General features: G+C 41.4%; 1 protein-coding gene and 1 long non-coding RNA gene across 3 annotated transcripts; one reads left to right on the forward strand and one right to left on the reverse strand.

Annotated features, from left to right (window-relative positions):
* Nucleotides 1–408: 408 nt before the first annotated feature.
* LOC147195978 (uncharacterized) lies at nt 409–12,119 on the reverse strand. 2 transcript variants are annotated; one of them, XR_015102637.1, is made up of 3 exons: nt 12,057–12,119; nt 5,966–6,073; nt 409–644 (listed from the first exon to the last, which is right to left on the reverse strand). It is a non-coding gene; the product is annotated as an uncharacterized LOC147195978 (long non-coding RNA). The 2 variants fall into 2 exon arrangements; XR_015102636.1 differs by lacking the exon at nt 12,057–12,119 and having other exon boundaries at nt 5,966–6,251.
* On the forward strand, nt 492–9,382 carry adprs (ADP-ribosylserine hydrolase). The gene is made up of 6 exons (XM_086126804.1): nt 492–669; nt 3,692–3,788; nt 3,906–4,113; nt 5,013–5,200; nt 5,290–5,390; nt 6,247–9,382. The coding sequence occupies exons 1-6, from the start codon at nt 492–494 to the stop codon at nt 6,615–6,617; spliced, it is 1,143 nt and encodes a 380-aa protein (XP_085982930.1). The 3' UTR covers nt 6,618–9,382.
* Nucleotides 12,120–12,174: the final 55 nt, after the last annotated feature.

The raw sequence follows: 12,174 nt of genomic DNA on the forward strand, positions 1-12,174 counted from the left end.
ATTGTAATCGCCCAAAAATTATTGAATTTGCCAGAATTTTCGTGATTTGAACCGTAAACGACTCCTGTCCAGCAGATGGCAATACTACCCTTAAAAATGTGCAAAAGGTGCATGAAGGAACTGCTCTAAAAATACCCGTCCTGTGTTTTGTTCCAACAAAATCACATACCTTATTCGTGAAATTGATCACACGCACATACAACTTCTGTTCATTAATTGTTTTGATGTATTTCAATCACATTGCTACAATGTGCCAATTCTTTTAATTCACTGTATTATCTTTGGTGTGTCCGTCTTGACTTCCCATCTGCAAATGATACCGTGTCATTACCCGGAAGTAGTTGACAGACTGACGAGGCAGCATTTGTTGTCGTTTGAATATATATGCGTTTTTTTTTAAAATTGTCATTTGTCGTTTATGCGCGCCAACGACTCGCTGTTGTTATTTTACGCTTTCGATTACACAGACACGTTTGGTGACCGGCGGATGAATGGCGAGAGCAGTGGTGGCAGCGGCGGGCCCGACGTCTCTGTCCCGGTTTAGGGGAGCACTGGTCGCGGCTGTGCTGGGCGACTGCGTCGGCGGAGAGTTCGAGGGAGTTGAGGAGGTTCCCATGGAGAATGTACTGCGGCACGTAAACAGTCTGGAAGACGAGACGAAAGGAAATGGTGAGTGCCACAACATTATGTAAACCCACAGATGCTACTCAATAGAAAGAATAATTCGAATAAGCACAACGCTTACATCCATTTAAGGCGTTCACAAATGTGTCATAAAATAGTGTACATTTGTGAAATTGTATCAGCAGTTAACACATTGTCAGAGAGTCGACATCAGTTACTGAGCATTAGTGGAAACTGGATTTTTTTTCTGTTTATTTAATTGATATTTGTCAGCATGTCTGCCTCATAGTTCTCACGTTCTCCGTTTCAATCTCAGTTGCGGCCAATCTGTTTGGAGATTGCACGTTCTCCCCGTGCAAGGCACATAGATGCACAGGATGAACCATCTCAGAGTTTGACATGAACAGTGGTCCCTCGCCACTCAACTTTGTGCCGTACCAGCAGCAGCTACGTTCAGACGCCGGCCCGGAACGGGCCTATACAAATTTCGAAGTCCCTGGAAATCGGCCGCTGAAAATGACACAAAAGTTCAATTCCAGTGTCAGACCGAAATAACTTTAGTCTGAAAGACATTGGCCGAAACATGATCTTGTGATGATGCAAGAAAGAAATGGACTGGCATACGCTTGACTGGATCTAGGGGGATGAAACGGGGAATACTACATTCCAGAAAAGTGGAAAATCGGAAATTATCCTCCTCGGATTGTACGAGTTGCTACCTCAGTGTTTCAAGCTAATGTAAACAACAAATAGCACAAAACTATGCTGAACTATTTATTTAGCTGAGTATTACTCAAAAAAAATTCCAAGATGGCGCCCGAGGAGGCAGCCGTCGGCAAGTGCTCTTCAAGAACCTTGCTTTTTTGTTCTTTTTGTTTTGTCACATGTTGTTTGTTGTTTCATCGTGTGGACCTGATATGGACTGTTTTCAGCGTTTGTTGGCCACGACATTCGTCAAAGGAGAAGTATCTGTGCTTGGTGGTTGCGCCTTGTCGGCAGCACGCCTGTACCAGCACAGATTTTGATTGGGAGGAATGTCTGCGCCATTGACTGTCGGTGCTGGACAGACCTGGGGCGCTTGTGTTTTTTGCGCCTGTAATGGGCAGCATTTTTCACAACCCCGTTTTGTTCAGTGGAGATGTCGGCACTGTTGGACAGTCGGCGTTGGTGTGGCTGGATGGATGGCTGCTGAAGTTGAGGATGAGGAGAGATGAGCGTCGGCGCAGAGCGCCGATGCGTATTTGGAACCGAGAGTCGCCGCTTGGATGGCGGATTTCCATGGCACAGGAGAAATGACCCAATCTCTTTTTTTCGTCAATGGATGCTTCAGCTTCTTGTTGACTTTGAAACTTAGCTTGTAGCCGACGTGTGCACATTTTGAGCATGACGTCTCTGATCCAGCTGGTCCAGAATGCCGCCGCTCGCCTCTTGACTGGTACTCGTAAGAGGGAGCACATAACTCCTACTCTGGCATCCCTTCACTGGCTCCCCATTCGTTTTAGAGTTATTTTCAAGATCCTCTTATTTGTTTTCAAATCTCTGAATAATCTCGCGCCACCTTACCTCTCTGAGCTCATCCGCCCCTACACACCTGCCCGGCGCCTCAGGTCTGTGGACCAGACTTTATTAGAAGTACCAAGAACTAAACTGAGGCTCAGAGGGGATCGAGCCTTTTCTGTTGCTGGTCCCTCTCTCTGGAATGACCTCCCACTAAACATTCGGCAAGCCTCCTCGCTGCCCATCTTCAAAACCCTCCTCAAAACTCACTTGTATTCTTTGGCATTCGACTCAGCATGACTTAGATTTGTTCTTGGTTTTACTGTTTGGTGCTTTCTACCGCCTTTATTACCGATTTGTCTTACTGTTTATTGTGCATGTTAAATTGCTCCATGTACAGCACTTTGTATGCAGCGATGGCTGTTTGAAAGTGCTCTATAAATACTGTTGACTTGACTTGACTTGACTTGATCCACTGGTTAAAGGACACTTTGATTCTGTCCTCTTTCATCTCAAACTGCTTCAAACAACAAAGCGTGTGACGGAAAAGTGGTTAGGACTGCACGACTGTCCGTGTTTTATGTTATGTGTTGTGTTTATTATTTTACTTAATGTTAACTGTTTTGTTAAGCGCTTTGTTACAGCTGCCGCTGTTGTGAAAGCGCTATATAAATCAGCATGTATTGTATTGTAAAAGATGGCTGGCCACTTTACTTCACAATTGACCTTAAAAACAACAGTCATGCATGAAAATCTCTCCCCTTTTGGTGAAATTTTGAAACCAAAGTTGGTGACCTATCTGAATCGTGGAAAGCCAATGAGAAAATAATTTTGGAGAGCGTGGGGATATAGGGTTGGCCATCGACTCTCAAGAATTGATAGGAACCGGGACTAATATTCTGATTCTCCCGGAATCGTTTGCCTTCTAAATTTTCGGTTCTCCGTTTTGATGCCTTGTCCACCGGCCCAAAGAATAACATTGTGGGCTATGTCAAATGTTATTTTAGTCTATGCTGCGAGCTGCAAACAATGAATGGCAGTAGTTTGAATTAGTTTTACTTAAAGTAGTTTTACTCTGTTAATTGCACTGTTGTGCATTTCATGAAGGAAGTTGTTAGTCTCATTCCTTTTATAGCATAATGTGATCATTGAGCAATAATTAGTGACCTTTTCTTTTTAAATCATGCACATGACAAATACTCCATACATAAAAAAGCCAAAACTAATAGAGACGAAGCTCCAACAAAGCATTCTGAGGGTAAAAAAAAAAATCATGAAAACTACCAAACCTGCTCTAAAAACTAACCGAATTTAAAAAAGAAGTTAAAATGAAATAAAACCTACAGAAAATTTTAAAAATCCCAAACTCTTATATAATGTAGAAATTAGGTGGAGGTAGTGCATGCTTGTCCAACATGGATGAACAGAGCTTTGAAAATGCGACTGTAGGAAAACACCTCCATCCATGACTTGATTTACACCTTTACGTGAGACACATTTTTTTCTCTTGCCGCTCCACACTCATGCTGTGTATAATTCACATAATTCTGTGTGTGCATGTGTCTTTCAGGTATCCTTGAATACAGTGACGACACAGCTATGGCAAGTTGTGTGGTCCAGTCTCTGCTCACCCGGGCTGGTTTTGATGAGCATGACATGGCTCGCAGGTAAACAAAAAGACCACATACTGTTTGTGTGTTAAAACACTTTTCCCCCCCCCAAATATGTCAAGTTAACCACAAGCTCTGATTTAATCCCCACATATACATTTCTTGCTGATTCAGGTTTGCAAAGGAGTACAGCATATCCCCGGGTCGAGGTTATGGTTCTGGAGTGATCCAGGTGTTAAAGAAGCTGGCATCTCCTCACCTTACTGATGTGTACCAGCCAGCCAGGGATCAGTTTAATGGCCGGGGCTCTTTTGGGAATGGTGGCGCAATGAGGGCTGCCCCCTTTGCACTGGCCTTCCCTGATGCAGCTAATGTTAAAAAGGTTTGCAAAGAGCATGTCTTTTTTTTCTTTTTAAGTAAATAAAGGATTCACTTCCAACCTTCCCCTCCCAAACACATGGTACAGGTGCAGCACATACAAAGAAAGAAGAGATAGGACGGAGCATTATGGCTTCTAAACTTTATCAAATGAATACAAATATTTTATAATGTAAAATAAAATGCTGGAAGGGCTTTCATGGATTAACACCGGTTTCTGATGGGACCATAGCACCCCCTCGCCCTGGTGTCGTGTTGTGCCTGCTCCAATGATAACATCAATGATTTTTTTGCACTTTTATGTAGCATAGAGATGACTCAAAAAAGGTGTAAAAAGGCTGTACTTGCTTTCAGACACAGAGATGAAGTCATTCTTGCGTAGCTTTCTTACAAGACGCTAAACAGGAAATGTATGACGCCATAAGATAAGAAAATCAGGTCAATTTTTCACGATAGAACATATCTTTACTCAGACGAAATATAGCTAAATAAAAAAAAAAGAACAATATAAGGCTCTTCCGTAGGCTGAACATTTTTACTTAATGCAGTTCACTTAAAAACGAATTACTAATTGGCGACTTTTTTTTTTAATGTTATTTGCTGAATTTTATATATACTGTATATATATACCTATAGGTATATATATATATATATATATATATATATATATATATACCTATAGGTATATAGATTTCAAATACATTTCAACCGTTATATTTAAGATTCAATTTGGTCATGGGGCGGACAAGAGAAAAATGTAATTTTAGGGGGTACGCCACACTCGTTAAAACTATTTTTAATCATTCTTTTCTCTTCTGTACCTGGACTTTAAAAAGTCAAATGTCCATATGTTCCCTTCTATTTTATTTCTCATCATGAACTTTCTCTCTCTTGTGTTGCTAGTTTGCTCGCCTGGGTGCACTGCTGACTCACTCTTGCTCCCTCGGCTACAATGGCGCAGTGCTGCAAGCATTAGCAGTACACCTTGCACTGCAGGGTGCCTTGGACCTGCCACAGACGTTCATCAACACGCTCATCACAGAAATGGAGGAAGTTGAGAGTGATGAGGTCTCACGGAGTGATGCCAGAATGTAGGTCACTATACATGCTTCAGCACAAAAGAGGCAATATTACCGGCCGTCATTGGAAGTAATTGTAACCCCTTGGTGTGTTGGCACAGTCTTAAAGAAGCAGAGAAGCCATTCTGTAACCGCCTTCATCGAGTCAGAGATTTGATGGACATGGACAAGGTCACCATCGAGGAGGTCATCTCTGAGCTAGGTCAGTACTCATATTAAATTTACTTTTGAGGAAATCTGAGAAAACCTTTATTCAAATCCATCCATATATCCAGCACTGGTCTGTCTATTCATGCATACACACACACAAATCGCGTTCAATTCTTGGTACCCTTCCATTAAAGACAAAAAAACCCCATAATGAGCTGAGTTTATTTTGAGACTTTTTTGTGCTTTTTTTTTTCCCCCCTCTGTTGGTGCGACCAACTTAAAAAAGCTGGTCACACCAGTGCTACCAGTCCAAAATTTTGTGTAAAGCTACACAAAATTCCTTGAATCCTTCAACACAACTTTAAATATAACTTGAAAGGACAATGAGAAAAATGTATGAGAAGCTTAAAAGAATGTACAAAAATAGTTGGAATTGGGAAAAGCCCCCCCCAAAAAAACAAATACCGGCTCTTTCTGCTTGCTTTGCCCCCCTAACAGTGTGATGCAGTGCATGGATGAAGTACACACTTAGAATGACAACAGAATCAAGTTGCGATTCAACTCTGTAATTGAACTCCTTTTTCACAGATTTGGACAAATGTGTTCTTTTGAGTAGAGTTCTCTGACCTGTGTGAATGCGCTGTCCTGTTTCCTGAGCCGTGATTGGTCGTTTCCTGAGCTCTGAGCAACTGTGATGTCATTTTCAGTCGACAGCAAGTGGTAAAACGGCTGCCTCTGAGAGAGATGGATAAAAATAGCAGGAATTTGCTGATTAATTCATATTCCACAAACACAATCTTAATCAGAATACCTTGTTGAATACTGTCAAAAATGTGAGTCTGAAAAGTAAGTAGTGCAGACTTTTTTTTTTTTCTCCATCCTCCCCATTCATGTGAACCTTTTTTCAGGTAATGGCATTGCAGCACTCCAGTCAGTACCAACCGCCATCTTCTGTGTTCTCCATTGCCTGCAACCAAGGGAATCCCTTCCAGAGAACTACGGTGGCCTGGAGCGGACAATTGCCTACAGTTTGGCCCTGGGAGGGGACACGGACACCATAGCTTGCATGGCTGGGGCTATCGCTGGAGCCCACTATGGCGTAGAGGCCATTCCTCAGCCATGGATCCGCTGCTGTGAGGGGGCAGATGATGCAGATGTGAATGCAAAGCGGCTTCACATACTCTACCATCAAGTGTCACAGGGGATCGGGAGAAGTGATCAGAGCAGTGAAGAAACATCTGATAACCATCAAAAGCCTACAAACGGCACAGAGAAGTAAACCACAAGCAAAAAAAGAAAAAAAAATCCCACTGAAGTTGGGATGCTCCATAAAACAATACAATGATTTGCAAATCCTTTACAATGCGCGACCCTGTTCATGGATGGATAAAGACAAAATATTTAATGTTCAACTGATGAATGTTAGTTTTGTTGCAAATAATCTCATTTTGTATTAGATGCCTGCGATATGGTTAAAAAAAAAAACAGAACAGAGGCAACAAAAGACTTTATATGTCCAATTTTTTACTTTTACAACTCTCTGTATGCAGTTGTGGTTGTTTTGAAGTGCTCAATAAAAAATGAGTTAAATTGAGTTGAGGATTGCAAGTAATTGAGGGATTTCATGCTCTACGGTCCATAATTACATCAAAAGAATCTGGAGAAATTTCAGCATATAAGTGGCAAAGCCAAAACCAACGCGAATGCGGTGTGAACTTGGATCCTTTAGGCAGCACTGCATTAAAAACTGCCATGTGAACGAGCATCTGTTAGCCACATTCTGCCTGCGTTACAACAGTGCGGCATCATAAAAGAGGGCGAGTATCAGACTGGCCTGCCAGCAGTCCAGACCTGTCTCCCATTGGAAATGTATGGCGCATTATGAAGCGCAAAACACGACAACGGAGACCCTGGACTGGTAAGCAACTTAAATTATCGGCTACATTAAGCAAGAGTAGGAAAAATTCCACATACAAAGAGTGCCATCGCTTCCCAAATGCTGATTTAGGTTTGTTCAGAGGAAAGGTGATGTAACACATTGGTAAACATGCTCCTCTCTCAGCTTTTTTGGGTCGTGTTGCAGGCATGACATTTGAAATAAGAGAATATTTGAAGAAGAAAAAAAAAATCGTCCACCAGTTTTAATCTCAAATATCGTGTTTTTGTGGTTTAGTGAATTGAATGTAGGTTGAGCATTTGCAAATCATTGTATTCTGTTTTGTTTTACACAGCACCCCAACCTGACTGGAATTGGGGTTTGTACAATTTTTGAAGTGTTTTCCCCTCTGTTGGCAATCTCAGAACCTGATGAAAGGGACAATATTTTCGGGGGTAGTGGTGGTGACTAATGGCAAATGTTCTTCGATAATGTGTCGGGTAAAAAACAAAACATTCAGGACATTAATTAAATCAGACATGCATTTTTAACCCACATAATTTAAAACCGTTCCCAGCCAGGTGTAAGAAAACCTTTATTAGTCTCGCAATGGAGAAATTCCCGATTCACAGCAGCAAAGTTATGAAAGGAAGAAGTAGAACAACAAAATATCGGAGCTGCTGGAAAGGCAGCCACTCACGCGGCGCCATTTTGAAGTCAAAATAACAAAAATAACACAACACAACACATAGGACACAGACAGTCGTGCAATCTTCACCACTTTTCTGCATACACTTTGTTCTCTGAAGCAGTTATATATTAAAGAGGAGAGGATCAAAGTGTCCTTTCACCAGTGGATCAGAGACGTCATGCTGAAAATGTGCACACGTCTGCTACAAGCTAAGTTTTGAAAGCAAACACGAAGCTGTAGCGTCCATCAGTATCAGGAAGAGAATTTGTAGCACACTTGTAACGCTCCACGTAAAATGAATTTGTTCTGGGGCACGGTTATGTTTCATGCTGTGGACTCTCAATATCATATTGACTGGAGGCAGAGCGAAGGAGTTAGAGCTACGCAAGCTGTTGCAAGAGTGAAAGGTGATCAGTGTGAAAAATGTTACCTTGTAGAGGCATCGCCAACCCATCAAATTGAACTTTTCATTTAACGTGGCAGATCAAGCTGTCACTTGTAAATGCTGCATTTTTTTTTTTGATTGTTTGTTTGGTTTTTGCCCAGCCAAGCTAAGTCATGGGTGGAAAAACTCTTGTTTGGAGGTGGTTAATAGACTTTACACAATGAGGACTTTCAAGGCCAAACATCAATTAGCGAGTTTAAACTAATTACTGATCTGATGAAAAGAACAGTAGGTCTATTTAAATATGTTATTTATTTACTGTATATAAATAATTATGTACTGTCTACTCATTATCAACAAAAATATTCCATAACATTTATTTGCCAATGTTGAACAATCTGTGCCATGCAAAACGAAGGCAAGCAGGACTCGTGGTCTGTCATTGCAGCTTTGGTTCGCCTCCTGTAATAATCTTTTGGCAGTTGTAATCCTAAATTTAGAAGATTCTGACGACTATATGTAGGCACAGCCCATCCCAGTATGTGTGGTGCGTGTGGAGGGGAGGGGGGGGGGGGTCCCAGTGTATAAGAAAGTAAAAAGTCAAATACATATACAGTATGTCCCCTTTCAAGTAGGCAATAGAATACTGAAGTTGATGAACATGAACAAAATCAATGTATTTGTCATAAAATGTGTCAACTACTGTATAATGACAGCTATGCAAAAATGTGGCGTGCTGATCAAAATAACACTTCCAAGTAGATTAAAAAAAATCCACATCCCTGTTCAAATGTCAAGTTTTTTGATGAAAGAAAATGAGATCGAGTGTGTGTGTGTGTGTGTGTGTGTGAAGTCAGGAAAAACCTGGAACATTTGAACTTCGTAGGGGTTGGTCAGGCACGTTAAATGGTGACAGATGTGTGCCGACTCCCATTTGACATGAGTTTTAATGTGATTGGCAAAGTCTGAACACATCATCTCCGTTGTTTATTTTTATTTGCCCTCTCAAAGATGTAAAAGATTTCCTTATTTTTCAATTGAAGTGTACAGGTTGAAGGTCAAATCAATGATTAAAATGTTTTTTTTAAATGATTTGTCTTGGTCTTTTTAAATGCTCAAAAAACCCAGCATTTAAACAGGGGTGTGTAGATTTTGTTATATCCACTGTGTGTCTGTAACCCCGTTCTTCCCTTTTTTCGTGTCAAACAATACTTTGTCTACAAGTGTAATTTGTACAATGAGATGTTCTTTTTCATTGGGTCATTTTGGTGAATAACCATTATTTAATAAAATGGATAATCATTTTTAGCATCTGAGTTGGTGTTTAAATGTACAGAAAATGTATCGTCTTATTCGAGTCGATGAAAACCAATCAAATTACGAAAACTAAATTGAAAAGACTTTCGTTCACGAAATAGAATATAAACAAGAGTGTTCTTTTTTTAAATGATAACAAACTACATTTTAGTAATAGTTAAGAAAACTAAATAATGTATAGCGTGTCACGTTGCATAGTGGTGGTGGACCCCAAAAAGCAATCAGGAGGAAGGAGCAGGGTGTACTTGGCAAATTGTATTAAAACAGAGAAAACTAAATCCAAAACAAAGTCCACAGTATCAAACAAAAACCATGACTAAAGCTAAAACATAACAGTAACCGAAACATGACTGAAACAAACATGACAGCAGCAAACACTAACAAACAAACAATGACCCAACCATGAGTGGTCGGGCTGGGAGTCCTTTTAAAGCACTAATTACCTAACGACCAACAAGTGTGTAGCTGCAGGGGGAGCCTTACAGTGCCACCTGTTGGTCCCAAACCGAATCATGACATAGCGCAAATGTTCTTTGCATATTAGTCTCTTTAATATATGAGCTTTTGGGTTTGATTATAAGTGCATTTATTTACTGTTCGACCGTCCACTGCAAGACGGAAGCTCAGTCATCTGGGAGTTGTGATCCTATTAGTGTGTCGCCTAGGAAGAATGTCATCTGTCTGGGGCCAATAAACAATCACTTCAAGTAGCCGACTTGTACTTCTCTAAAAAGTGGAAACAAAAAGTACTCTGAAATAAAGAATGCAGCTGTAAACTACAAAAGACAAAACATCTTTTAAAGAATGGTTTTGACATCTAACTCAATGCCTCAAAAAAGTGTGATGACTCAGAGACAAGGATTCATTGGTATTGAGAGCTTTCTAGCTCACTTTGGGGAGGGGTGGGGGGGGGTGCTCATCCATCCATCCATTTTCCGAACCGCTTGATCAGAGGTGGGCAAACTACGGCCCGTTGGTCTTTTTAATCCGGCCTGCCGAAGGTTGGTCCACAATTAAGGTTCGATGTGAATTATTGCATTCATTTCAATCGGACTTGTAATGACAGGCCTTTCACCGCCAGGTGACGCATTGACTTGAAGTTGCAGAACACGGGGCGGCGGGGGAGGGGGGGGGGGGTCTTTTCGACCACCTAGGACCTCTGTATCGCTCTGCTTCTACTGGTCTGATCACAACCCATCTGCAGCAATGCACAGGCTAAAATAGGTCATCAACATCACTGTTATCATTTTTAAAAAAGTATATTATTACAGTACTTTCATGCTTTTGTTCTGTTGATGTTTGATATGGACTGTCAACAAATGCAGTTTTTTTTTTTAAATGTACCATAGCTCGTGCTGACCTGGCCCTTCTGTCAAATTTTAAAAGTCAATGCGGCCCCCGAGCCAAAAAGTTTGCCCACCCCTGCGCTTGATCCTCACTAGGGTCGCAGGGGGTGCTGGAGCCCATCCCAGCTGACTTCGGGCAGTAGGCGGGGGACACCCTGAATCAGTTGCCAGCCAATCGCAGGCCACACAGAGACGAACAACCAACCACACCCACACTCACACCTAGGGACAATTTAGAGTGTCCAATCAGCCTGCCATGCATGTTTTTGGAATGTGGGAGGAAACCGGAGCACCCGGAGAAAACCCACGCAGGCCCGGGGAAAACATGCAAACTCCACACAGGGGGGCCGCAGCTGGAATTGAACCTCTGCACTGTGAAGCCGACGTGCTAACCACTGGACTACCGGGCCGCGGGGGGTGCTCAAACACCCCTAAACTTGAAGAGATTTTTTTTAAGTCATTAATGCCAAAACGTAAAAATTACATTTGCAAAAACCATATCATTCAAATGCCAAAACGTACAATTACGTTTTTGGAGTTTTTATGTTTTCATATAAAAAAAATAATAATAATAAAGGGCTTTTCGCAACTCCTGAGTAAGTTTGGTAATGATTTCAGTTTGATAAATCACCACGAGATAGCAGGAGTGTTTTTAATCAGAACTTACTCCACACATCATGTGAGTGTGTTTGTATACAGTGCGGCGATCCTACATGCATGGTGCATGAGCTTGCGGGCGAAAGGAGTGTGGTGGTGACGTGCATGAAGAGTTCATGCATCGGTTAAGTCTTTTTCTTGCAACAAACTCTTACTCATAATGCCCTTTTCGAATTGTTTATGTTGTTATTTAGTAGGAAACAATGTTTTGATGTTTGAGCTATAACAAGTGCAAAATATATTTAAATAGAATCAAAATCATGCGTAATTGACAGCACAGCAGAGCATCGGATTTCAAACAATAACGCTAGGCCAATAACCGCAACCCAAAAAGCTAACTGTTCTTCCATTCTCAATGCGTCTCCTCTCCAATTCATGTCCAGACGTTCGGCACAACATTTTCAGCATCTTGAGCATCTGGCACGTACATGTCGGGTCCAACATACCGTACATACTCCCAACAGCGTCCTCTTCTTGCAACTTTTCAAACACCTGGATCAACTCAAAATTGATTTCTGACTGGCTTTGCACACTTTCCATGTTAAGCCCTTCTATTGTTGCCCT

Source organism: Hippocampus guttulatus, chromosome 13 (genome assembly GCF_054856545.1).
Source record: "Hippocampus guttulatus isolate MCC_2025c chromosome 13, RoL_Hgut_1.0, whole genome shotgun sequence".
In the NCBI taxonomy this organism is placed as follows: domain Eukaryota; kingdom Metazoa; phylum Chordata; class Actinopteri; order Syngnathiformes; family Syngnathidae; genus Hippocampus; species Hippocampus guttulatus.

Bases quoted from the DNA above. Each gene is read 5' to 3' on its own strand.
- adprs (XM_086126804.1), top strand. From the start codon at position 492: ATGGCGAGAGCAGTGGTGGCAGCGGCGGGCCCGACGTCTCTGTCCCGG. The intron at 5,201-5,289 runs GTAGGTCACTAT...GTGTTGGCACAG, and splicing joins TCACGGAGTGATGCCAGAAT to TCTTAAAGAAGCAGAGAAGC. The intron at 5,391-6,246 runs GTCAGTACTCAT...ACCTTTTTTCAG, and splicing joins GGAGGTCATCTCTGAGCTAG to GTAATGGCATTGCAGCACTC.